The 26,775-nt window shown below is 42.6% G+C and overlaps 1 protein-coding gene across 3 annotated transcripts in view; it reads left to right on the plus strand.

Moving 5' to 3' along the window:
• Positions 1-5,721: 5,721 nt before the first annotated feature.
• Positions 5,722-26,775, plus strand: part of RAB3B (RAB3B, member RAS oncogene family) — a 53,445-nt gene continuing 32,391 nt past the window's right edge. The window contains exons 1-3 of one of the 3 annotated variants that reach the window (XM_075759419.1): positions 5,790-5,874; positions 6,568-6,656; positions 17,059-17,286. In XM_075759419.1, the coding sequence (XP_075615534.1) occupies positions 17,059-17,286 (228 nt within the window). In that variant the 5' untranslated portion in view covers positions 5,790-5,874; positions 6,568-6,656. Of the gene's footprint in view, positions 5,875-6,567; positions 6,657-11,066; positions 11,139-17,058; positions 17,287-26,775 lie in introns of those variants that run through there. The other 2 variants (XM_075759418.1, XM_075759417.1) reach the window with 2 other exon arrangements.

Here is a 26,775-nt window from a genome sequence, read left to right on the forward strand (position 1 = left end):
CCCCCCGTCTACTTGCTCTTTTCTAGACCCTGCTTTTGTCCTCTGTAGCAAGATGGAGCTTGGCACTCACTAGCCTCTTTGGCATTTAATGGGGTTCTCAGTAGAATATGATGTACATGCTGCCGCAGCTTGATTACTAGGGACAGCTAGTTAACAAGTGTAAAACCTGTTTCACATCTCCGGATTGCAGGGTAAACTTACTTTTGATCTATTACTTAAATATTTTTCTCTCAGTTTTATACCTGCACATTTTAGTTAACTCCTAATGCAGATTCTTTATGCCCTTCTGCTTTTTAATCTAGATCAGGTGATACTGCTGGTTGGGATTTTCTTCTGTGCAGAGAGAGACATCTTGAACCTTCCATCCAACAGTTGCTTTATGTATGTTGTGTAACTTTATGCATGCAAGCAACTCCACAGGGTTTAGAGGAGCTGCTTACAGGTTGGTGGTTGTTGCAGTTGCAGTTAAAGTGAATTCTACACTGCAGCGGCTCAACAGTGCACAGTAACCAAGGCCTCAGATTAGTTTGCCCCCATCAGCTTTGTTTTATGTGCTGCCCATCTGCATATGGCTTACTTACATAACTTCTTTAGATGCATCCTAGAAATCCCCTTGGATTCTCAGTTTCTCCTCCTTTTACGGTGATAACAAAACCCAAAGACACTTCAAAATTCTTAGTATAAACCCAGGGAACTGCCAGGCCAAATCAATCTCGCATAAACAAACATGCTGTCCAACTCCCTTTCTCCCAGAAACAACGCACAGAAGGGAAAAAACCAAATCCTAAAGTTAATTAGAGTGACTGGATTGCAGCTAGCCATCTGGTTGCCTGGGAGCAGAGGTTGCTTTGCGCACCTGGGGCTGAACACGCTTTAAGGAAGTGTCAGCTAGAGACTCGGGAAACCTTTCCTTTGCCATGCTTGGCAGCAGGGAACAAAAGTGCAACAACCATGAATGCCAGCACTGCCAGAGCGTCCCGTCCGTCATCCTGGCATGCTGAGTTTAGGAGTCATCTACTTCAAATGCACTTTCGTCCCCATGGCTGTTTGTCTGCCATCATATCTAGCCTGTATCAAACTGCTAATGAGCTTCATTCATTGTCCTTGCTTACAGCTTGTGTAATGAATACCTTTGAATTGAGATATTATTAAACCCATGTGAATGCAAGGTCATAATCCTTGGAGGTGATGAAACTTTTCCTAGCTTTTCGCAAGAGGAGAGGCATTTGTATTTGTATTATGCTGTGATAGTTACTTGCAGCTGACCCAGTATTATGCCTGGTTGGGTTTGCCCAACCAGGAGAACCACTCCAGGGCTATTCCTTGACAACTGTGGCTATACATGGATCAAAACTTGAGACCTGAGGAGGGACATTTAGAAAGCAATAATGGTGGAATTACACAGAGCAGAACTCTATCCAGAGAGCGGGATAAAAAGGGGAACTTCACTGCAAGTTCATGCTCATCTCAAAGAAAGCAAAACCAAAGGATGAAGTTTATCTCAAAGGTTGCATCCCACTTCCAGACTGCGGTGTAAGTTGTCTTTGGCACTAACTGAACAGGGGAGCTTGCTGCCTGGAGGGAACCAGGAAACAATCCTGAAGGTCTATCAGAATGGTAAAAATCACTTTGTCTCAAAACTATTTGGCATATTAACTCATTTCTCCTTTCTGCCTCCAAGAAACAGATGCTGATTTGTTAAGCAGTTAGTCAAATAAACTCAGTTTGCTTTTCCTTTCAAAGTTTGTCTAGCGTAAGGAGTGGCTGCGTACAGTTGCCAGGCCTGCCATTGTCCGGGGAGCACCACTCCTACGTGGGGTGCTGATTCACTCCTGCAGCGCCAGCCCCGTGCCACCACGTCAGCATGCCCCAAGGAGGAGGAATCTCCACTGACAGCTGCCAGCCAGTTCCTGTGGCCGGTCACAGGCAGTGGGGACAGGGTCCAAGACTTGTGCGACCCTCTCCAGGCTGTGACAAATGTCACGGCACAGTTTTGGAACAGCTAAATCTGCGGTAAGTTCCTTCGAATAGAGACTAAAAAAAAAAAAAAGACCCCAAATTTCTCCGTTCATAACTATGCTGGAAGCAGGGACTGGCTGACCTGTGCTTACAGCATTCCAGGTTCTGACTCAGAACAGCAAGAGAGGCTGTTACACACCACCCTATGCTGGCACTTGTCCCAGGGGACACAGAGGCCCATCAGGCAAGGTGTGGGGAGCAGGCAGGGTATGTCCCAGCCATGGGATCACCGAGTGGGTGGGTGGTGTGAAAACAAACAAGCATTTCTGAGCTGCATCTGTGTTCTGTTTTCCTCCAACCAACATCGGTGTCTCCTCCTCCATTTCCCGTGTCCCCACCATGATGTGGGGGATGAAGGGGAGACAACTTGCTGGAGTTTCTCCCTTCTCTAAAGGGCATGATCCCATTGCTGCCACTCCAAGCCGGCGAAGGCCCACAGGAGCTGCAGGAGGAGCTGGGGCAGGGCTGTGGGGCCAGGACAGTCTGGACTGAATCTGGCTAAGGCCATAGGTAACTGGTTGCTGGTTAGAGATTGTTGCTATATACTCATTTTTTGGATCATTTTGCACATGCACAGCATGGCGTCAGTAGATGTACTGCAGAAATATTAATGGATAAGAACTGCAGATGTTCTCCCTGCTTTCTGAGCATGTTTCAGGACACAACATAACATGCTGTGCATAAAAGAAGCTGTGTTGTCAGCACAGTCAAATTTGAATGTTGCTTTATTGTGCTATTTCTAATATTACGCACAGTTTTCAAACTCAATTTGTAAGGATTTTGGTACATTAACCCTGTTATAGGAAATGAAATTTGCACACGGCTTGGGGACACAGCATGGGCCATACATGCTGTTTATTCCATGCTGAAGTGAAGAAGTGCCTGGGTGAGTGCTACCTGTTCAAATATGGAGGATTTGGGTTTCTCCTTGCAATTGGCCATGTTTTCACCTGGCATCCCTGAACAACAGCTGGAAATGAGCTGAAACCACTGCTCTGTGTGCAAACCGTGTTTCTTAAGGATACTATCTTGTCTATGTGTGACCAGTGCTTTTCATGAGCCTAGACAATGGCTCTTTCAGTCTCGGGGCCATTAGTATTATTACTACTAACAGCATTGCACATAGCAGATCATCATCCTTGATTTAAGTGCTTTGGTGCTGCTTTTGCTGTAGTAATAAGTAAAGCAATAAATAAAATAATGGTTTTAGAAAAGATGGAGCTGAAAAGATTAAAATTGTTTCCTTAGGTCAATTGCACTGTGTGAGGATGCAGTAATTTGAATTAGAAACGTCGGGAGAATAGTAGAGTATGCTTATTGGGCTTGATAAACGTGCTCGCATGACTGCTATGAGAGTCAGATAGATCCACATGTCAGAAAACAAGATAAAGCATAACATCTGCTCTTCCCTTCCACCTGCATGGGCTTGTGGGAGTTCTGTTCCCTCATTTGCCCATCTATAAATCTAAAATAATAGAGACCTCCCGCACTGGAAGTTGTGTCAGCAACTCATGACGATACAATGTTAAATCCTGGAAGGAAAGTGCACTAGGAAAGCTAACAATATCCGCTCCATAAATTATAGAAACATGGCTAAACAAAATGATAGACAGAAATAATCACTGCAAATTCCCCTGTCTCCTAATTACCTGGGTACATCCCTTCTTCTCTCGGCCAGCCCTGACAGAGAAAGGGCTTTTATAATGCTTCAGTACAGCTGGATATAAACACTGGCATTTCAGAGATGACATGAAATGTGGAAATGCCTTTGGAAGTTAGGCTGAACAGTGTCTCTGTACTTGTAACGGGATGTTAAATCAGGCAGGCAATCACTAAGCAGATGCCCAAGTCAGCCTAAGTTATAATATGCCCTTTGCATCAAAGGTGTAGGTGTCTGCCCATGACCATTTGCCTTCCATGTTGGTGCTTTATAGGGCTGTTGGCTCACCATGCTTTTCTGGATTGAGCATCAGGCAGAGGGAAAAGCATTATCACCATCACCACAGACACCACGTTGGGTAGAGTGGAAGTGAGGTTGTGGAAAAGGCAGAGATCTCATTTCCCAGAGCAATGAGAGGATTGCAAGGAGCTAAAAAGACTTTTGTAGGTGTCAATCCTGTTAGGCTGTCTTTGAAATAACTATTTTAATGAGTCTGGGATTTTGGTATGGTATCCATTATTTCAATTTGCCCACACAAAGCTGATATCTTGCTTAAGGCTTAAATCAGGGCCTGGCTTATACAACAATAACTTTAGTTGGGGTCTTGATGGCAAATAAACTTTGTCATTCTAGATCAGCGTAGAAAATCACTCTGATGCTGGGTAGAATGGTCCCCTGTACAACAGCCACCTGGCAGATAGCTCTGACTTGAATAAAATGGAGAAACTGTATGGCATCTCTGATCTGCAGTGAGGTGTTCCTCGAAGCTTCTCCGCCGCTCTCCTGCTCCTAAAATGCAGACCTTGGCTATGTACTAGTTACATAGCACTACCGCACTCTCTGGCTTTCTACATTCTCACAATACTGTTAACTAGTCAACTGCCCTGAGGAAAATGTAGCAATAAACGCAATTTAGAGACTCCTTTAAAGTGCCTGAATCGTTACAAAGCTAAAGCTTGTCCGAGGGCTGGCTCACCTACAAGCCAGTCCAAAGATGGTTACTGAAGATCACCAGATGAGCAAAAAGCTTTTACAAGTAGACAAAGTGGCCTCTGTCCTGTCTGGGCAGCGTCCAAGCTGAGTCGAAGTGCTGCACATCAAACACAACAGCACACCACAATGAGAGTGGGCAGGAAGGGAATGGTGCTCTGAGGGACGTGGCACCTGCACCTCCCAATTTTAGAGCCCCAAGTTCAGAGATGGCCCCTGGAAGCTGCTTAACTAGTCAACAACAGAAGACAGGAACTCTGCAACTCCAGTATCTTTAGTTGGCCCTTGATCCGGCCTCCCATCGCAAGGAGCTGCACTCTTCCAGGGCCGATCAAGAACGTCGTCATTGTGGTTAGGCACTTGCTCAAACCCAGCAGTGGGAAAACATGCTGCTGTCTTTGCTGGCCGTCTGGGAAACACCTCATTAGTTATGTCAGAGACACGTTTAAAAAGCCCATGATTTTGTTCACTTTTTCTAAAGTTCTCTGAAAGCTGTTTCAGTTTCCCAGGAAGGGATAGGCCACAGTCAGGTCTCTGATTTTGAACTCAGGGTCTGTTTGTAAGATTTTAAAGCCAAGAGGGTCTGCTGTAACCACTTCATCAGACTTCCTTCAGAAAAACAATTTAGAGAAATCACAGCCACTTCCTCTTTTGTTTTGTCTTCTCACCAGCAGAGATGTAGTTCCTGATGCCACAGCCACCATCACTAGGCTTCAGCGTTAACAGATCTACTGAAGTGAATTCCAGACCATGTAGCGAGTGTGACAAGAATGACGAGTTAGGGTCGAGCCTGGGACCGCGTTCGCTGCCACCGGCGCTCCATGGAGCATATCCCCGGGAGCGGAGCACGGGGCGGGAACGGAGGGCGAGCACCTGGACGGGGCCCTCGGAGGGCTCGGGCCACCTGCCGTCCTTTCTGCCTTTCCCGCCACCGGCGGCTGGCACCCCGCTCCGTGCGGAGCGGCGCCGCGCACGGCTGGGACACCCCTCAGCCCCCACCGGGGCTCCCGCGCTCCAGCCTCGCCGTTCCCAACCGGCCAGCGGACACCGCCCCCCCCCCCCCGCTCCGGCCCCGCCGCGGCTCCGCCCCCGGGGCCGCCCCAGGTGCCGGCGGGGGGGCGGCTCCCGCCACGCGAGCAGCGGCCGCGGGACCCGCACGGCTCGGCTCGGCTCGGCGCTGCCGCTCCTCCGCTCCTCCGCCTCAGGTAAGAGCCGCGGCCCCGCGGAGCGGGGGGCTTCCTCCCGCGGCGGTGCGCGCCGTCGGGGCGCAGCCGTCCCCGTCGAAAGTACCAGTGAAGGGGGACGGGCGGCGGGGCGTCGCCCCCCTCAGGCTCCCGTTGCGGGGCGGGAACCGCTCCTCACCTCACCGTCCCCGCCGGGTCCCGAAAGCTCTACCCGCCCTCCTCGGCTCCTCGGCCGGGGTTGTCCCCGGGCTCCGCGGGACGGCGGTGGGCAGGGCGGGGGCCAGGGCAGGTGGCAGGAGGTGCTCCGGCCCCGAGGAGCCCCCGCGGGGCGGGCGTCGGCTGCGGTGTCGGTGGACGCCTGTCAGGCAGCGGCTGGCGGGATGGGTGCTCTGTGCCCTGAGGCGTGGTGTGAAAGGCAGCTCCTCGGGAGCGACGGGGAAGGGGACGTAACAGCAGTTGCATCTCTAAAATAAATATTTATCAGCAATGAGAGGTGATATAATAATGCTTTATCTTTAAAATTTCCTGAGCGGGAGGGAGAGGCTGAAGACCGGGGCCTTCCCCAGCTGGTGTGTAACCTTTGTCAGTTCCTGTCACCCTGGGGGATTGTTTTCTGCTCAGGGAGTTGCACCATTTAAAAACCAAACTGTATGGCAGTAAAACAAACTGCTGGGAAATGCGGGATTTTGTTTTTGTTGTTGCTACTCTTTGAAGGGGAGAGACCTGCTGCTGCTGGACTGCACGGCTTCGCTCAGCTCTCGCTGCAGAACACCCACCCGCAGATTTGCTGTTTCGCCATACAGGTGAAAGAACGGACTTGCAGGCTGCGTGTACATCCATGCTGCCCTATAGCAGTAGGCAGTGAGTCCATTACGCAAAGCCAAACAGATCAGCCCTTCTCATTTCACCCATAAAAAGCATAAGCTCACTGATTTCTCCTGTTTGCGCTGCACAAAATACATGTGGTCTTTTTGCCATATGTTCTGAGACTGTGCTTTCCCCCCCCCCCCCAATGTTTCCTCTGTGCGTTCTAGCAGCAAGGCAGTGTTGTCTGATGCGCATGGTAACGAGCTGTGGGATCGCAGGCAGTACCGCTAACACCAGCACAAGCGTTTCCACCTTTTTGCTTCCCAAAGTTCTGTTTCCACGCTGTCATTACCTTCTTACAGCATGAGTACTGGTGTGTTCGTGTGGTGCATCAGGTTGATCTGACCTAAATTAAGACTAACCTGGCAGAAAAAAGAAAAAAAAAAAAAGGGGTGGTGGTGGTAATTTTAACCTTGATTTTTCCCTTGGCCTAAGACAACATAAGACCATGGCCTCAGAAGTTTAATTCATGTTTCTGTGCACTTCCTTGGTCGCAAACCTGGTTTCAACCTCTCCTGCTTTGTTCCTCATCGCTCGCTCTTGACCCAGTGCTGCACTCTCAGTTGTGCTAATAACAGGTTGTGGGGCTTCACAGTAGCCTGGGTTAGCTCTGGGTTCAAATAAACCTCCTAAGTGGGTTTCTTTTTTCCTCTCTCTCCCTCCCAAGGTAAAAATGTCAGTGGAACTATAGTCTTGATCTGTGTGTTTGAATCTGTATCCAGTTCATGGAAGCATTGGTATTGGATTATAGTTGGTACAAGATCAAATCCATATGCTGCCATATATAAGTGTATAACTAAAAACCATTTTTTTCCTGTTATTTGTGCTTGCTGTCCTGGAAGTGGTTGTATATGCATTTACTGAGACCTTGGTGTGATGACTGCCTTCAGGATGGTTTTATCAGGGCGATTTGTAATATAAGTCAGACGAGAGACAAAGAAACCAATCTTTTAATCAAACTGCATTTCCAATTGACAAAACTGTGCTGCCCTCTTTACAGATCCAATACACTTTTGGGTAACAAATTGAAAAGACTTACTAGCTTTAGGTTTTAATTGTAGTAGCTCGTGCTACATCTAGGTGTAGCACAGCCATATATGTAGTATTCATTAGCATGCTAGTTGTAATTGTCATGTAATAGTCATGTTAGTTGACTTGTGTGTGGTTCAGATAGCTTTTCCTACTTACATTTTCATGTGATCTGATGCAGCCCCAAATCAAAATGGGCAGGTCACAGCATCACATTTCAGGGTCTTGCATCAGGCTGGCTGGTTGCAGTGCAAGGGAAGGGCACTTATATCCACTTAACCCTCCCCAGTAAGTCCATGTCTGTTCTCTGTTACTAGTTCAGCCTGAAGAAGTAGTTTTTTGAGGCAGTTCTCAATGGCTAACACTGAGAAATATCCTGAACTGGTCATTTCAGGTATGCTTCGTGCTGTAAAAATGTTTCTTGTGCCTGAAGTTCTACAGTACTTGGTGAGCTCTTGTAAACATGTGCTTAGCTTGCTGTAGCCTAGTAGTATTTGATCTTTGACGTAAGCAATAGGACTTATGTTTGGAAGTATTAGCTAATTAAAACATGGGAATTGTGAGGGTCCTTGTTCTAATCCCAGTTAGCAGGTGGCTTACTTCACAGCATGGAGAACATCATAGCCCAGAGAAAGAAAATAACTTGTTCATCACAGATTTTATGCTTGGAGGAGGAGGACAAAAGGCAGCAATTTAAACTTCCCCTGCACTGCAGAGGCATCCTGAGCTGGCCTTGTCTCCGTGTGGTTCTGGTTTACAGGTGGTTGCTACAAGACAATACTGGTCTCCAATCTCCTGATTTGGTCAGGACAGCAGCTTGCTTTTACCTTTAAATGAAAGGTTTTAGACCTGGTGATGCAGAAAAATCTGTAACTCTGTCTCCTACGCGTTGGTGGAGGGGGGTCTGCCCGAATCTGCACATGGTCTGACTCTAGCTCCAGATAGCATGAGTTTCATCAGGTACCTGAACTTGCCTTATCTTCCTCCACCATGGGAGGGCATGGTCACGGCTTTTTCTGTGGAGGGCTGTACCCCAAAGTAGGGCGTAGCTTTGCCCTGCCTTCCAGCTGGGGAAGGATCAGCAGGGAGTTACACGTGTCTTGTAGCAGAGTTGGTGCAGATTGGTCTTGTGTGGTGCTCTGAGTGCTTTTATGTCACTGCTACTGCAGTATATTCAGCAGTGAGGTACTTGGAAGTATTTCACTATTGCCAGTTTGTTCTTGAAGAAACCGAGGCAGAACTACAAGGCTGGAGAGCCGATGAGAAGGGCACTGAAGTCTGTTATCTTGGCCATCACTGCAGTGTTTGTAACAGGAAACAAGGGCTTTAATGACAGTGAGTTTTGTAATAGCAATCAACCTCTTCACCTCGCACTGTTCTCTGGAGACAGGGCTGGATGCAGGATCAGCCTCACCTAGCAGTTCTGTATGTCCAGAAATTGGCTGGTTCCTGGGGTTCCCAAACTCAATGGCACATTCAGGGAATTGCGGAAATCTTCTCTGCATCCGCTCTTTAGGGCATAAGGAGGATGTAAATCTCTTGTTCCATGCATCCTGTGGGAGAGACCTGAGCTGGGCTCAGTGAGTGGCTCCTCTTTAGAAGGGGAGATCTTTGTACTGTTAAATATTTTTCTCTGTATCTTCTGGAGTACTGTGTTTGTCAACAGGCACAGAACTATGTGATGATAAAAGATCCACAGTGAAAACACTCATAGAAGAGAGTAAAAAAATGTGGGAGCTTTTATTTCTTTACATTTTTTGCCATTGTAAAATTAGAGTGACTAATTCCGCCTTCCTGCAAGTTTTGTCACGGCTCTAAAATGGACTTTAAGGACGTTGAACGTTATGCAGGAAATGGGAGAGGCATGGCTCCAGGCACAGAGACTTATGGCTCTTTCTAACAACAGTTCCAGCCTGCTGCCTAACAATATGTAGTTGTGAAGTTAGAGAGTTGATGGGAAAGGGGGGGGGATATCCGCAGGTTCTTGACTTTTGTTCCACACCCAGAAAATTCTTAGAAGACTTTTTAAAGCCTGTGTTCCCATATCTGAATGGGTAATAATAATAATAACCACCTACATTGTTTAGAGGTTTTTATCCTTCAGTTGCCATGCATATATTGAATTCATTTGTAGTATGTGAATTCTGGATCAAATCTACTACAAGCATCTTCTTGCAAAGACTTCTGGACACGTTAATAAATCAATTTTAGTTTTTGCTGTCAAGATGAGGACCTCACATTTTTAGAGTAATAAACATAGACTTAATTTGCTGTTTACACCGTTGAATTCTTTTTGTTCTAGATCTATCAATTAGGTTATTTGGATGACACCTCAAGATCAAGTTCTGGACAGTACCGAAGTGTGAGCCAGAGGCTGTCGCAGGGAGGAACTGTTGCAGAGGACAGGGGTGTGAGAGCAGGAGGAAATGTAACCGATACTGAAAAATGTGCAATACTTTGGGCAAGAGCATGGTGCTGTCTTGTTGCCAAGCGAGGTGATTGTCAATTGTGTGGATCGTGAGAAAGGATTTGTCCTTGTTTGATCCAAATTCTGATCTGGAATAGGTGGCTGCAGGTTGTTATTTACATAAGGTCTGAGTTTGTCCATGTGTTTTGGCAGTCTCCACAGGGTAGGATAATGTAAGTCAAGATGACAAACGGTGGTTTACCCTTGTTTACTGGAGAGGAAATGCACAAGAGACAAAGTTGGCCTTTAGATTGTATTAGCCATGAAAAAGTGGACTAAATTCTGTTATGTTTTTCTGCTCTAAATCTGGAATAACTATTACTTTAAGGCAGTTCCTTTTGTATAGATGTGCTGTAAGGGGGATTGCAGACATTTCCATGTCCTGTTGTAATTTGCCTTTGCAGCACAGTGGAGTTTGATCCAGGTTTTGTGCAAAACACCAACATATACAGATGTATTTTAGCTGCTCTTTGGTTCCATTTACGTTACTGCCTTTCTGCAGGAAAGGTGTAACGATTCCTATCTGAGGTTTTGCATCCAGTTGTAGGATTTATCTGAAACTTTTATTTTAGATTAATCTAGATAATGTACCTTTAATAAATTTTAAACTGATGGCTCCAAATACCTGCTGTTATTTTAATATCTATCGCTGACTCAAGCGCTGTTTCTGTTCTCTTCGTACACTACAGGGCTTTCTTCTTTACCTTCAGTGAAGGAAGCTCAGACCTTTACACAGCAGTGTGTTCACAGTCTAACGTGCCTACCCATTAGTCTCTTACATAATATTCTCATTATCCATCTTTACCGTAAACATTGTAATCCTTTTGCTTCTACATCACAGGTTCAACAGTGTGACCACTCTCTTGATTCATATACTCACAGCAAAGCCTCCATCTGTCTCATGGATTATAGATCTAAATTGGTAACTATCACTTGCTTGCAACATTTATTAGCAGTTATGTTAATTGCTCATGCTATGCTTTCTGCTTCTGATAAATCTCTCTTGTAGCACTAGCATTTGTATAAGACTCCTTAAGGTCACAGCCTTATTGCCTTTATGAGCTTTATTCTTAGGACAGTGTACATTGGCTGTAAAAAAAAAAAAAATTTTAAAAAAATCCATTACTCGATAGAACTCTTAATTCAGGATTTAATTTAATTCCTGAAAAAGAAAATACTTTTTTTTTAGATGACAGAGCACATAAAGGAGTGAGGTTTTATAATAGAGAATTGATGTAGATGTGTAGTTTGTGAACTAGAATATTTTTAATGTAGACGCACTTCTTAAGACTTTTTTTGGGGGAAAACCCACAAGGTATTAACTCTTCTGAAAAGAAGTTACGCTGCATGTCAGTGATGTCTCTCATGGATTACTGCTAAGCTGTAAATATTGAAGATGAAAGAATCTTTTGGTTTAGCTACTTTTTTGTTTCTTCCCTACCACATAACTTGCAGAATGATTTCCACAGTCTTTTAGCATCTTCAGAGCTATCTACAGCGCTCCCATCTTACGTTTCTGCAAGAACCTTGGCAGATGTGTGATCTATTTGACTTTAGCACTGGGTATTAATTTTAGTGCTATGTACGTGTTGGGGTTTTTTAACTTCTACCTTTATTTATCCTCATTATTTCTGCTTTTATTAAATGAGTGTATCTAGTAATCTCTTTTCTTCCTTCCACACTCCTCAGTGCCTGTGGATAGCCAGGAGTCTAACAGGTACAGCTGTGTTTGTGACTCTTCCCCTTCTCTTGTTGCCTGCTGTTACCTCTTATGCCTTCTAAACTGATAGTCCTTAACTTCTCAGTTTTTTCTCTATTGGCTGATCTTGAGCACTGGAAATCTTGTTTCTTGTCTGTGAGCAGATAGAGAAGAATGGCCCTCCTTTAGTTTGTAGCCAAAACCATAAGGGTTGGCAACCTTAGGGTTTTTTTCTGGAAATAAATGGATGGTGAGATACACCAGTTGATTTCTAGCCAACACCATCAGCTTTAGACAGTAGTTGTGTTTTAACCCGGCAGGCAGCTAAAACAACCACACAGCTGTTCGCTCATTTCCCCCTCTGTGGGATGGGGGAGAGAATTGAAAAGCAAACAGAAGGTAAAACTCATGGGTTGAGATAAAGACAGTTTAATAGGACAGAAAAGGAAAATAATTATAATGATGATGATGAATATACAAAACAAGTGATGCATAGCACAATTCCTCACCACATGGAGCCGATGCTCAGCTAGTTCTTGAGCTATATTGCCTCCCAGCCCACCCCCCAGTTATATACAGAACACAACATCACATGGTATGGAATATCCCTTGGAGAAATCTGGGTCAGCTGTCCTGGCTGTGTACCCTCCCAGCTCCTTGGGTACTCCCCGCCTTCTCCTTGTCAGGCCAGTATGAGAAGCTGAAAAGTCCTTGACTGCTTAGCAACAACTAAAATATTAGTGTGTTGTCAACATTATTCTCATCCTAAATCCAAAACACAGCTCTAAAACAGCTGCTAGAAGAAAATTAACTCTGTCCCAGCTGAAACCAGAACACCAGTTCATGTACTGCTTTTCACCGAAGTTGGCTGTAGGCAGTAAATACTGCAAAACTGGGGCAGCAGTGACCACTTCTAGTGATTTGTAAGAGCAGTAACATTTTGATGGTTCGTGTTGCACTACAAAACAGTTTGATTCTTCACCATGATGTTGGTCACAAATTAAAGAGCACAGCTGTGTGGAGCTGTCTATATGACACATTTCAGTGAGTACTGAAAGCGGTGAAGACTGGTTTCCCATAGAGGTGTCTTATGGTGATAGGCTGGTTTTTATTTTTAAATTTCGTTAGACTAAAATAGAAAATAAAGGCAGGAGAGACACCTTGACTGAGGAACGTATTCTTTGGTGACTAATAAGTTCTGATTAAGATTTTATTGCTTTAGAACATTTGTAGCATCCTCTTCCTATGTGGTTTCTCTGTCTAATAAAAGATGAGCTCACATGGCAGGCTTTTTCCTCAATAGGGAAATAATAAGGTATCTCATGGCTACATAACTGCCTATTCTCGCAAAACTAGCTGGAAGTGGATGTGTTTGAGACCTTGTTCACGTTGCTGAAGCATATGGAGAAAACAGGCGGTCAGTATTAGTATGCCCTTACCCACAAAGGAGTAGGATACCCCGTCAAAGAACTAAAAGATGCACGGTCTCATACTGAAGTGGTCTCAAGGACAATCTGATTGGCAGCTTTTTCTTCTCCTGTGTAATGGATTTTCTGTAATGTAGCTAAATCTTCCCTGTATAGGTATTTTCTTGAGGATTATTCCAAGGCAGTCAAAATGGAAACAGTCATGAGCATCTCTTTTGCACTCTGCTTGCTAGTTGTATTTGACTTTGTCTTCTGTAACAAAACCGTAGTAAGTCTGCATGTGCTTGAAAACCAGCAGAGACGCTGCTGTATTTGGAGTCATCCTAAGCAAAGAGCATATGTAGCTGTGTAGCCAGAGAGCAGGGGGTTACACTGCCAAGCAAATGTCCTTCCACCAAGGAGGGAATAAAATCCTCTGGGAGCCATGGCTGCGTGAGCTGTTCTGACAAGTTGGATGGGAGCTGCCCAACGTTGGTGTATCATCACCTTCTCCCTCTGCTGCTGGTGCTGAGTGTCCAACCGGGTGCAGAGGGCCTGCAGGAGATGTGATTTTGTGGACCTTTCTCTCAGTAGCATAGCAGCTGCCATTGCTTTCCACTGCTTGGTCCCTCTTCTTGGCTCCCTAAGCTGTGCTGGATCAGGAACTGAACCAACTTTAAAAACAGCCCTGCAAAACAGGAGAAGTTGTAGGAGGATTTATTTTTAATTGGGATCTCTCTGTTCTCTGAACCAGCTCTCTGCGTGGTCCTCAGGACTGGCATAACAAGGCAGTGCTTGGAGCAGGGGTGGGACAACGAGTGGGGAAGAGAAAGGGAGAGAAGGAGAATTGGGAGAAAGGTCTGCTGGTCCCTGGCTTCAAGATTCAAGCACAAATTCAGGGGCAGCCCTGTGAACACTTTCAGCCCAAATTCAGGTGGAGTACAGCTCAGTAATGATCTGCAATCAGAGGAGTAATCACTAATTAGCACTAAACTCCTTTCAGTTTCACTCTATTGACCAGGGGAGGGGAAAGGGAAAAGTCAAATTTAAGCAAAGGGATGGAATTTTCTTTGAAATTTTTGTGCTCTGATACTGCCCCTAATGATTCAAGGAGCTGACCTGCAGCATCTTCGGTGTAGCACAGTGGCACGCGCAGGCCAGTGTGTTGTGCTTCTATGACAACAGCCCTGCGTTCTGTGCAAGTATCATTTGATCTTATTTTCTGCATTGTGCTTCTAACAAAGCTGCTCTAGCTGGCCGCATTCTGTAATTGCTTTTTTAACTGAGATCTGAAAGTCACATTTGTAGCCAGGTACGCTTTTGATTATAGCAATCTAGGGGGGTTAATAGAAGCAGCAGTGTTTCATTTAAAAGATCAGCTTGGAGTGTGCAGATGGATTCTGCGAAGACAGGGGTAGAAAGAAGATATTGATTCCTGTATGATTAGCGGAATACTTCTTTGTTAAAAGTCTGCCTCTGAATCTTTAAATGACTAGGCTTCAAGTGATGAGGGCATCTCACTTTTTTCAAGCCTCTGTGAGTGCAATGGAGAAGTAGAGATTTTAAACTTTTTTTCCTTCTTTAGTAAGTGCACATGTGTTCTCAATGGCATTTGTGGAAGTTATGTATGCGTATGAGGAAGATAAATTACTCAAATAGAGAACTTCTTACTGTATTCCAGTGTGGTGATAGTACAAATCAACTAATCATCTGGATTCATAATTTTTGCACCTGAGATTTCTAATATTTGAACAGAGGCAGTGAGTGCATTGGCCTGAGTGTGCATGTGTGTGAAAGTCAGTTGGATGTTGAATTCTTCATTTTAGAAATTCCTGGTAAGAATCTCAAGGCATGAGTAGAAGAGCCCTTTGCTGATACGCTGGTGAGAAGAAAATTTGTACTTGGGCTTTCTGGAGTGCTTGCAAAGGACTGTAGTCTTACTCAATAGCAGCTGAAGTTCAGAAGAGTGTGTATCAGAATTTTGTTGTATCCTACAGAGAATCACTTGTGGGAAGATTTTACTGCATTCAGTGCAGCTGTTGACTATTGAGCTACAGATAAAGTTCTTCAGAAATGATCCTTGTTAATGCAATCTGTGAACGGAATGTCTGCTGCACCAGCCCTTTTCTGTGTGAGAAAGTTGCATGTGTTTGGTTGGAGATAAACTGTCGTGCATGTTTTACTGAAGTTTAAATTGGGTTGGTTTTGGTTTGTTTCCTCTCTGTTGCAAATTTAAGTTAAATTGTCATCCCAATTTAAATTGCCATTGGACAGCATTTTGGTTTATAGCTGTTTAACTCCACTGAGTTTTGAACTGTTTGTTTTGGTTTTTTTCAGTGAGTGAAGTCCTGTGTGCAAGTGAGACTTGCTAAGAAGGAAAGTATTTGGGCACATGGTGAGAGTAGACATTGGTAGGAGTTTTGTTCTCAAAGATGCCCGCAAATCTGACTTGTGGGGAAAATTAACTTATTTCTTGGGATGCCAAGATAAGAAGAGACTAACCTTTCTACTTATTGCTTTCTGACACTGCACACAAGTAGCATGCGTCCTAGTTTGGTGGACGAGTAGCTGCTAATCAGACCCATGCTGTCATTGCCCCAGTTTGCACAACCCCCTGACCGGTTATAAGGAGCCAAGACCTTTGCTTGTTTGCCATGGGGTAGAATTTGAAACAGCATTACAGATGAAAAATGTGGTATATCTGTTAAAAGGTAAAGTTTCCTTTTTTTCCTCTCTGTAGTAATTTGGTCTGTGTAGTTGTCTTCTGCTCAGAGATGAAAAGGCAGGGGTTTGTCTTCTCCCACAGAGCGTCTGAGCTGTGTACATTAAAGCAGCCAGGGCTGCTCAGTGAGTCCCACCCATCTTGATATTTCAGACTCCGCAGTTGGTTTTGGGTTTTTTTTGTTTGTTTGTTTCTGAATCCAGTTCAGGGTCACAAGAGGAGACATCTCTGAGGCTGCATCTTCCCCCCTCCCCACCCCACTAACATCCCCAATTCTCACCTTCCCCGTAATCAAAAGGGATAATTTATCCATTCCAAATGCTGCCTGCAGCCCCACTAAGCCCTCATGTTTTATGCAGGTGCTGTTAATTTTAATTGCAGTCTTGAGAGTAGATAGGTGATGGATGGATTCAAAGTTTTCAGCTGAAATTCCTGGTGTTTCATCTTCTTCCATTGGCTTTTTTTTTTTTTTCTCTCTTCTGTAAATGTTGAGGACAGAACTTTTCTAAGGATAAAGTGGTGGTGGTGCATGTGCTAGAAATGCAGATTGTCCCTAGTAGGGAAAACAAATAAACCAAATTATTTAGGTTTACCTGCCTTGGAAGCTGTTTAATGAATTGCATGGTTGGATGCACTGTCAAAGATTTTAGTTCTTGGTTGCAGTACTCCGGTTTATTGGAGCAACAGAAGTGGCACCCTGCCACAGGAGTAAAGAATGCTGTTTCCCCACTAGTATTTGAACAATCTGCAATAGCCATCTGTTATTCTTTTAAACATAAAGTGATGCAACAGGTGTATTTCTTGGGTTTGGAAATCTTACCAGTACAAGTGGATAATAGAAATTTAAAGCCAGGATTTAAAAGAGAATTTCAAAGTGTGTTCCTCTTTATTCAGCAGATATCTCTCTTTCTAATATCATAACCACTATAAGCTAAACATATGGTGCACAGTTAAGGAAAACAAATGCTGAACTGCTCTTAAATCTGTTCTTTTTCAATGTTTGTCATTTTCTTAGATGGCTTCAGTAACAGATGCCAGATTCAGGCAGAAAGATACCTCAGATCAAAATTTTGATTACATGTTCAAACTCCTGATCATTGGCAACAGCAGCGTGGGCAAAACATCCTTCCTCTTCAGATATGCTGATGATACTTTCACACCAGCCTTCGTTAGCACAGTAGGAATTGACTTCAAAGTGAAAACAGTCTATAGGAATGACAAGCGGGTGAAACTACAGATTTGGGTAAGTGCCAGCATTTTCAAAAATGCTTTATATTAACCCCAGCAAAGATATGATGGTAAAAAATAGCTTGTTTGGAAGTAGATTTGAATTAATATAGATTTTGATTGTTCATAAGTTTTGTGTGGCTGTATAATTAGTATCCCTGTAGTATAGCTAAGTTCTTTTTCTATTGCTATCTCACTCAACTGGTGGGACTCCTGATGTGGCCTTAAGCAGCTGCTCTACATTCTCAGGAGTCAGTGTACTATTAAACTGCAACAAACCCAAAGGAGGTCTGGAGCCCTTTAGTAGCACCTTTTGAGTGAGCACTAGTAGGTGAAGAAATTCGGTAAGCACTTAATGAGTGACCTCTAGGCATAGTTTCTACTATCAGCTTATGTCCTCCAAATAAGATACTTGTATCTTCCTGCAACTCATGTGCCAGCTCAGCATTGCCAAGCCAGCTCACTTCATCCATCCAGGATTCCTCAGTGGTAAGACAGAGGTATGCTTCAAACCGTCTCTGCTGGCACAGCTTCTTGGTGAATCAAATGGAAAGAGAACATGTGCAGGTAAGCTGGAGGCTCCCTCTGCTCAAACACCCACTCATGGGACCTTTTCAGCCTTTTTGAATTCCAGCATCCTAGCCCAGGTGGGTTTTTTGTGTTTTTGTTTTGTTTTGTTTTTTAAAGTTCCTGAGCTGCAAGCAATTGTGTCAATAGCTCATGATGTTCCTTTTTACGGAAAATAAGTGTTTTCTTTTATTCTACTTGCTGGCAAATGACTTAAATCCTCCAGCACAAATGCAATTTACCCTGATGGTGCTTAAACCCTCTATGTCCTAGTGAATTACTCAGCGTGTTTAACAAACCTAGGCTTAGATTGCTGTGTTTCAAAGTACCATGGGGCTCCAGCTGGAATTCCAGTTTGCAAGATTTTTCTCTTCTGTTTTGCATAAAAAGAAAAGATCTCAAATAGAAGATATGAGGCTAATATCTTCTTAAACAATTTCAGAGGGAGTTAGCTCACTAACTTGAAGCAGCTGTCTACTTAGTGGTTTCTCCCACAAATTAGGCTTAAAGTTTAGGCTTGAAGATGAGTTGAAACTGTATAGCGTTTCTACCCAAACCCTGCCCCAGCTATGAGCATAGTCTTCTAATTGATTTACATACACTTGATTTATAATTGATCTTTAATTATTGCATTTAAATGTAATATTATAGTAAGTACGTTTGGGTGTTTTATTTATTGTGATGATCTTGAATAGTCACAATAAAAGGGAATCTAAAATGAGGAATTTTTTTTTTTTTTCTGCAACAATATGATTCATTTTACATCTGTGTTGCTGGATACAAGGTACAAGAAATCATTTAATAAAGATCCTCTGCATGTTGCGAAATTCTGGCCTTGAAACTAATGTAGATAACCTGGTATAAAACTGATTTAATTTAGTATTTAGGTAATAAGAATGTTTGGACTTCAGGCCCCGTAAGCAATTAATAGATGATTACCATCCAGTTTCTCTTTCTTAATCTTGGAACATGAAATTCACTAATAAGTTTTGTAAAAGCAAGATGGAAAGCACCATGAAGTATTTGGGGGTTTTGCAAAGATTAAAATTAGTTAAGCAATAGTTTTAATTAAATATGTTTGAAGGCTTTTTGGGGAAAAAAGCTTTAATAAACTTTAACTTCTTATGAAAAGAGATGTCAGATGGTTACCTCAGAGGATGCTATCTATAGGACCTGTAATATTAGAATTACCAAAACCACTGTTGATTTAAAATTTATATTCAGTAAAAGGTTCGTGTAAGTGTTTGAGAGTTTCCAGAGTGACTTGTGCTCTTTTCTTCTTTCTTTCTGTGCTCCTTGCATGGATCCCTGATGTGAGTCACGATTTAAGGATCTTAACAAAAAAATTAAATGTGTATCTCTGTAAAAAACAGTGTTTGAACTTGTTTACCTCCTGCCTGACCTGAGACTAAACTTGTAATTTCAATGTGTTCTTCAGGTTCCATGCAGTAGGAGTGGGGGCCATCAGTATACCAAAACTATGTGTTCCCATGTGTAGGAAGGAGGAGTTTTCTTACCAACCTGTCTTCCAATTACTTTTTTAAATGATTTACAGCTGCTATTGAGTTTCTGTGAGTGTGGGACCCTGCAGCTCCATCAAACACTTTGCGCTTACTTACAACATGCCAGTTATGTTGACTTTTTTTAATTATGCTCTCCCTAAGCTTGATGTTAAGTCTTACCTGAATCAGGTTTAATGTGAAACTAAGTAAGGAAGGAGAAGGTACAAGCATTTAAATTAACTGCTTCAAATGTCTTTATAAAATCCAGAGAGGAGCACTTCTAGGAGCCTCTGATGTTCTCTGCTCCCCAGAGCCAGGTCTCTTTCAGTTCATGGATGCTTGTGGAGCTCTTAAGTGTACGCAGCTGTGCCAGACTGGAGGTGCTCAAGGGCTGTGCACAAATAACCTTGTTTTGTGTCCTACGAATCTCAAGGCGAGGAGGAAGTTACTATTGTTGTGCTGTGATCCAGAGAGATCAGTAGGACTTTCTACCTTGACTTTTGCCTGTGTTGAACAGAAAAGCAGAATATTTGGGTGTAGGACCTGAGCTACAAAGAGCTCCTTGTGTTTTCTTAAAGCTAGGAAAAATCCACGCTGCTTCAAATGCCACGCAGCTGCACATAAAGACTAACAGCCTGTTGTCGTGTCAGTAAATGTCTTTCTGGCCTGTCTCACGGTTAATGTCTCCAGTAGAAATTGATGAGCGTTTTTAAGCTAGAAATCTAGCTTTTGTGTTTGTGCTGAGTTTGAGGAGGTCAGTATTTTGTGAATCAGGATTTGACAAGCTGTCAAATGTGATGATCAAAAGAGTGCTGCTCTGTTTAATTTTGATGTCATTAGTGGGCCTCTTGCTTTGTTGACATTAACACATCAATCACCCAAATTGATATTTTAGTAAGAGTCCTCTCAGTTGTGCTAGTGACCTCGCAGTCTGGGAAATCAGCTGCTTTGAAAAGACTTGAAAGGAGTATCTCTTGAGTTTGGGAGGAATGGGACACAGCAAAGATATTCATGGTGATTTTAAGGTAGAATGATAGCTGTGCTGCTAAAGAACAAAGCAGTAAAATGGTCTGGAGAGGGGTTACGTGAAATAATGTTTTGTAGGTTGTTTTGTTGTTTGGTTTGTTTTTTTTTTTTTCTTTAGAGAATTCCAAGATCAATTGACTATTTTAATTTCAAGTCTTTTCTGTCTTGTTTAGGAATGGTGGCTTTATGTAAATAGAATAAATGACCTTTACTGAGAAAGTTCATTCTGTAGTTGGATGAGGTTTGTTAATTTAAACATTTCTAACTGAAAATATTACTTATGTAAATGTCTTCATATATTATGTAGGTATTAGAATATCTACATAAATTTAATTCTTGGATTAGAATTTTTTTATGCCATTGCCATCTGTGATAATACTTTCATAAAAAGCATCTCCCTTATAATATATTAGTAAGGAGCCAATTTATAATATCTCTCTGCATTTGAGGTGTACATGTGGATTATTTCTTTCTTGACCAACAGTTTTCTATTCCCAGAGTTGCTAATTACTGAAGGAAAGCTATTATATTTTCAGCTAGGTATGTTTTTATTAAAATTAAATCTCAAAGGTAACATTATTATATTCTTAGCAAATGTATACAGCTAATACTCAATGCAGTGTTCAGGTTGCCTAGCAGCTAGAGAAGGCCACTTTGTCCAGATCCAGATGGAAGCAGGGTGAATGAATAAAAGTGATTTGCCTTTTAGGTGAGAACAATGTGAGATTTTAATCTCCCCCCCCCTTCTGTGCATTTGTGTGTCTGTTGCTGCTAAGTAATACTAACAGCAGAACTCTTGAGCAACGTAGCATTGAGGTTAACTGCTAAGGGGTAAGCTCTGGTCCTTCATGCTGGCCCAGCCTAAGTTAATTCCGTGCGCTCTTTGGATAGTAACACAAATTTACTGATGGAAAATCATTGGCAAAACACTGGTGCGCGCCACAATGCTTTGCATACCGTACACGTGCTTTGTGTGAGGAATTTCATTACGCTTCCATTATACTTTTGTACAGCACCCTACACAATGGAGTCTCACTTTTGTTGTACGTACTACATGTAAACATATAGATGCTTAATAATAAATTTAAACACAGGGTTTGGCAGCTGATGTTACAGTTGAAACCACTTTCAACCCCATTTTTTAAAGGCAAATAGAAGTTAAATTTAACTTCAGGTTAAAAGGCAAAAAGGATGTGATGTTCAGATGGAGACAGCGTATTTAGACTGCAGTATGATTTTTCTTTTAAGGTGCTGCTTATCAGATTTAAACTGCTAGGATGAGTATAGCTTTTTCTTTCCCATTAACAAAAATGTTTCCATGGCTTAACTGCTGAAACCTGTAGGGGTCTGAGATTAGCTGTAGTGGATCTCTGAAACGTGTTACAGCTTTCAGGCACAGCCGGGAAGAGGGTGCGAAGCAACATCGCTCTGTTTTTGTGGGAAGGATCTTTACAAACAGAAACATGACAACTGCTATTTATGCTGAGTGGCAGTTACCATTACAAAACAAAAAAAAAAAGTGTAAACCAAATAAGACCCAAGCTGTCCAGAAGGCAAATATGCAGTGTTTTTAAAAGCTTTTTTTTATCAGTTGTCGCCTGGATGACAGGATGTTGCTGTTCAGCTTGCCTTGTAGGGAAGGGATTCAAAGTAGTAACACTGGTAACTAAGTTCATTTTTTCCATTTAAAGGAGGTAAAATTAGAACACTGTCATACTTGATTGTAAATTTTAACATTAATTGCACACTTAACTGAAAGCTAATTATGCATTTCAGATGAGAGAATCATCTACTCCCCTGGCATCCCGTTCCCATCATGTTTTTGCTAAATTCCTTCCAAGCACTGACTTTAAACTTGAATGCTTGCACAAAACGTGTTTCTAAAAAAAGAGATAATGAGTTCTGTAATTTAATATATAGATGCAATAGCGATGGATGTCTCTAAAGATCTAATGGGCCTGATTTTGCTCAGTAGATTCATGGCTGTTGTGAAATCCTCTCATTTGCTATTTAGACAAAGAACTAAAATGGACAGAGTCATGATAGTGAAAAGAACAGGCTGATCCTTGCAAAGAGAGGCCAGGATTACAATTTATTTGCAGGATTGAGGACTTACTGGGTCCCAGGAATAAAAATCATATAGAGTGAGTGGACATAAAGCACTACTTCAGATGTTAAAACACAACGCAGAATATTTGACCAGATAAGAGATACAATAACAGCGTCTGTAATTCAATGCCAAGGTCTTTGTTATATCTTAAGTAATAATACTCCTGCTTTGGGCAGAACTTGGTGCTTATGGCATTCTGAATGGTCTTTAAGATTAGAGTTGCAAGATTGATACAAGGGAGAGAAATAAAAACTTAACTGATCACCCAGGTTTTTATTTTTATCCCACTCACTATTGAATTTATTTAACAGCCTAACCTTGCTGAGCAGGGCATTCCTGTGTTTGCAGTTAAACAGTTGACATGGAAGGTTTATTTCTGTTTATAGTTAATCACCTCAATCCTGTTGTTATCTCATTATAACTCCACATTACAGTGAAGGCCAATTTCAACTTTAGTCTAAGCTCCGTTACCGCTGGAGTTATTCCTGCTTACGATATTGGATTTACTCTCACTACAAGGTGTAGTATCTCTTTTCATGCTACATCTTTGCAGAGTTACTAGATATATGGAGCATTTGCCCTTGTTTTGTGCATTTCAGTAAAATGAAAAAAGTTGCAATACAGCATTCAGAGGTACCAGGCTGTATCCAGGAGCAGGGTTGAGTGTATTTGTCTTAGTTGATTAAGAGCTGCTGATAGTTCAAAGGTTTGGACCTTCTCTAGGGAAAATGGGCCAATATTAACTGGTTGTCTGGTAAAGGAAAAGCTGTATGTGGAAATTTCAAGGGAAATTCTACAGTTGATGTAGTAAGGCAGTTAAGCTTTGAAAGGAACAAATGGGTTGCTGGCCTCCTGCCATTTTACATTTAATGCTTTTTACAGCAGAAATTCAGAATCATTTTACATAAGGTCTTAGACTCAGGTGCCTCAAAGCTTTTTCCTGTTGTCCTTGTCTTATCAGAATCACCCTTACTATGATTTTTCTTTCACAATGTTATCTCTTGCAGAATGATTAGGTATATTCTATGTTTAAATATGCTTGGTTACACTGTGATCAGTTACAAGATAATACAGTGGGTGGAATGTATGAGTTCTCATAGTATTTGTCTCAAGTGAGCATGTACTTAAACTGTGTCGTAAGTTTTTCATCAGATGAGATAATATAACTATTTGTTGAGTTTATTCACATTTATAACTCTCACGCATTGTGTCATCTTCTGCGGTGTCATGTTTATGCAACATTTATGAGTCAGCTGAATGTCTGATTTTAGAGATAAAAACGGGAACCTGAGACCACAAAAATCGTTTTCAGATGTGAGAAATTGTACCCTATAGCACTACTGGAGTACCCAGGAGTTTAGCAGTGGGTACCTGGTAATTTATTTTCTGTTGTCTAGCTATTTAACGTCATCCTGATTCGTTAAACAGCGTGAACTAAGCTCCCAGATGTTGGGCACTGATTTTCTATGTTTCTGTTGGCAAGGCTGTTTTCAGTCATGCGGAGGGAAGGTCATATGAGTATCCCTGAAGCACCTTTTGATTTGTTAGAAAGGTGAATGAGTGAGGATCCTTCCAGCACAGGGGAAATGGTGACGTTATTCCCTATGCACAACATAAAATAATCTGTGGTTTGTTTGGTTTTTTTTCTTTTTTCTTTTAATAACCAGGTCCCCAAAATGACCTCTTACCTGCTTATTGTAGTTCAGTTGTGCTGAAGCTGCAGTGTGCTCAGAGATCCACGTGACTGCTGTCTGTAGTTGTGTTGGAGGGCAGCAGCGTTGGACTCTGTGGATGTGTGTGGTGCCGACAGAAGGAAATGCTGGTGAGAAGCACCAGAAACTGGACAAAAATGCAGCATACTTCTGGCAGTGTGGAGAGCTGGGAGGCCTACAGCTTGCTGGTTAGGTTCTCCCATCTGCAGAACAATGTAATGTTTACTAGGAGACACTGATCTCAACCTAGATTTCTGGTAAGCTGTTCTGGCTGTCCAGCAAATATTAATGAGTGAAAAAGTGGGAAACATATATAAATCCTGTTTGGGGACAGATGTATCTTTCAATAGCAGCTTAGCACCTTGCATTTTACAGTCAGGGACCGCTGCAGCCCAAAAGTGTATCCTAGGCATCCTAGTGTATCCTTCTCTGCTTCTGTCACAGTCCAGGCTTCACCGTGTTGCTAAGATGTTCCTCCTTCCAAATGGACCTGCTGGTCCCAAGTGTTTTACCTAGGTCACACATGGCACCCTGTGCTTCTGTTGTGCACTTTCATCTAGTTTGAAAAGTCCTCTGGTTTTTCTAATTCTGCTTCATGTCCATTTCTTTGCTAATCATATATCAGATACTCACTGCTTTGCTATTAATTTATGTTGAAACTGAAGCAGGAGGTGACAAGAGTGTTTGAAACTTGGGAGGAGCAGGTCTAAGTGGAGCAGATAAATGCACTATGTTATGAGCTGCTGTGCTTTATTACCTGAAATAACTTGATATGGTGTAAGACTCCAGTGATTAAACTTTGTGTATTAGTTAAAGAAGGCTCAATGATGGTATTTTCTCAGCCAGATTCTGGCTGGCCAGTCACTCTGGCAAACTAATACAGCCATCTGTACCAGTGCTAGAGGGTAAAGTCATGGAGAGAGAGAGATGTGTGTAGATACATGTGTGCACACACGCTACTGATGTCTGTCAGGTGTTACTCTCTCTTTGCTTTTCTTCTAGCCAGAGCGATAAAACAGAACGTACAGGGGGTCTGCACAGAAGTTGTTTACTAGGCAGGATATTCAGCCTAATGCTGTTTTTGCTTTTGCATGCGCTTATTCAAAGATCCACCTGCTGCTTCCTCTCCTCTTGTCCCTACATCGGTGATAACGCTGTGGCAGTTCTGAAGTTACCGAGTGTTCGAGTGCCATGGTAACTGCATCCTGCTCGGCTGAATGCCAGCGGGCACTGAGCCCTTCCCAGTTCTGAAAGGAAGTGAGTGCTCCGAGTGTGAAATTGTGGTAGACTGGTGTGAGTCAGCTTTGATAAGTCCATGGAAAGTCTTTTACCAAGGACTGCAGGCCTCATTTTTTTTTGAGGGAAGAAAGAGAAATAACTCCCATCAACTGTGTTTTGGAATTATTTTTTTTTAAACTCTAAAACTGTCCTACATTATTGAAAGGCTAAAAAAATGCATTTCTGTTGGGATTACCATCAAATGCTAAATTGTTTCCTTGCTGAGCATTTTAGCCTTATGCTGTATTGCACTTCTGTAAGGCTATACTACTTTTGCTATAGTTTTTCTTGGCTCTGTGTTATGCACCCTGGTTTTCTCTTGGTGAAATCAGATAGCACCTTTGTAAATACTTTTGCATTAACTGTAAGGATAGTTCTCTCAGAGTTCTCTGAGTACTGTTGTAACAGAATTTGAAATAATGCAGTTGTGCGTAAGAGTGAACAAGAAGAGCTGGGGAAAAAAGAGGAAGTCAATTTACTTGTTTCCTGTTTAGAGAAGAAATATTCTAACTATAATATAGTACGCTGGTGCATCAATTGATTGCGTGTAATAACAACGCTGGAAATCTACAGCCAAGCAAGGCTAATTGAGGAATGCATTTTCGAAGTCTCTCTTGCATAAAAGTGAAATGATGTACCTTAACCTTTATGCTTCTCTTACCCTTTCTCAGCCCTTGCTGGGTTGTAGAGCTACCAAAGTCTTGGACGTGTTTGAAATTATTTCAGGTTTCCTGCTAAGATTCTGAGGTAAATACGCTTAGGAGCTACTTATTATTCTATCAAGAGACTGTAAGAAATCTAAAGGGAACAAATTCAGCAAAAATCACCCGCACTATTGTCATGGCAAAACTGTGATTTGAATAATCTTTCACCTAAATCTGGAAATGGTTTTAGTCTTCCAGATATTTACTGTTTTAATGGGAAATTTTACCCGGATTAGTGGTACTTGCAGAATCTGGCTGTAACTTAGACACAACAGCACCTTTGCATCACTGTGTTGTTGGCTTGAAGTCATGTGGCAGTTCTCCCATCTGCAGCGCGGGCTGTGGAAATAGTCCCCACACAGCTGGGTTACCGGGCAGCACAGTAGCTCCAGTTGTGTGTCCAAACCTGATGTTGCTAAGTGATGGCAAGGGAGTCCCCTGCCATATTATGTAAAAAATACAAGTGCTTAAACAGAAGGAAATTGATAGCTTTATTTTCCACTAACTGTGTACAAGGCGTTTATTCGCTCAACTACTGAAAGTATCAAACCCGTACATCCCTTTTATTCCCGCTGGGTCCTTCAGAGTCTTAAAGTTCCTGGAATG

This window comes from Balearica regulorum, chromosome 8, assembly GCF_011004875.1.
Source record: "Balearica regulorum gibbericeps isolate bBalReg1 chromosome 8, bBalReg1.pri, whole genome shotgun sequence".
In the NCBI taxonomy this organism is placed as follows: domain Eukaryota; kingdom Metazoa; phylum Chordata; class Aves; order Gruiformes; family Gruidae; genus Balearica; species Balearica regulorum.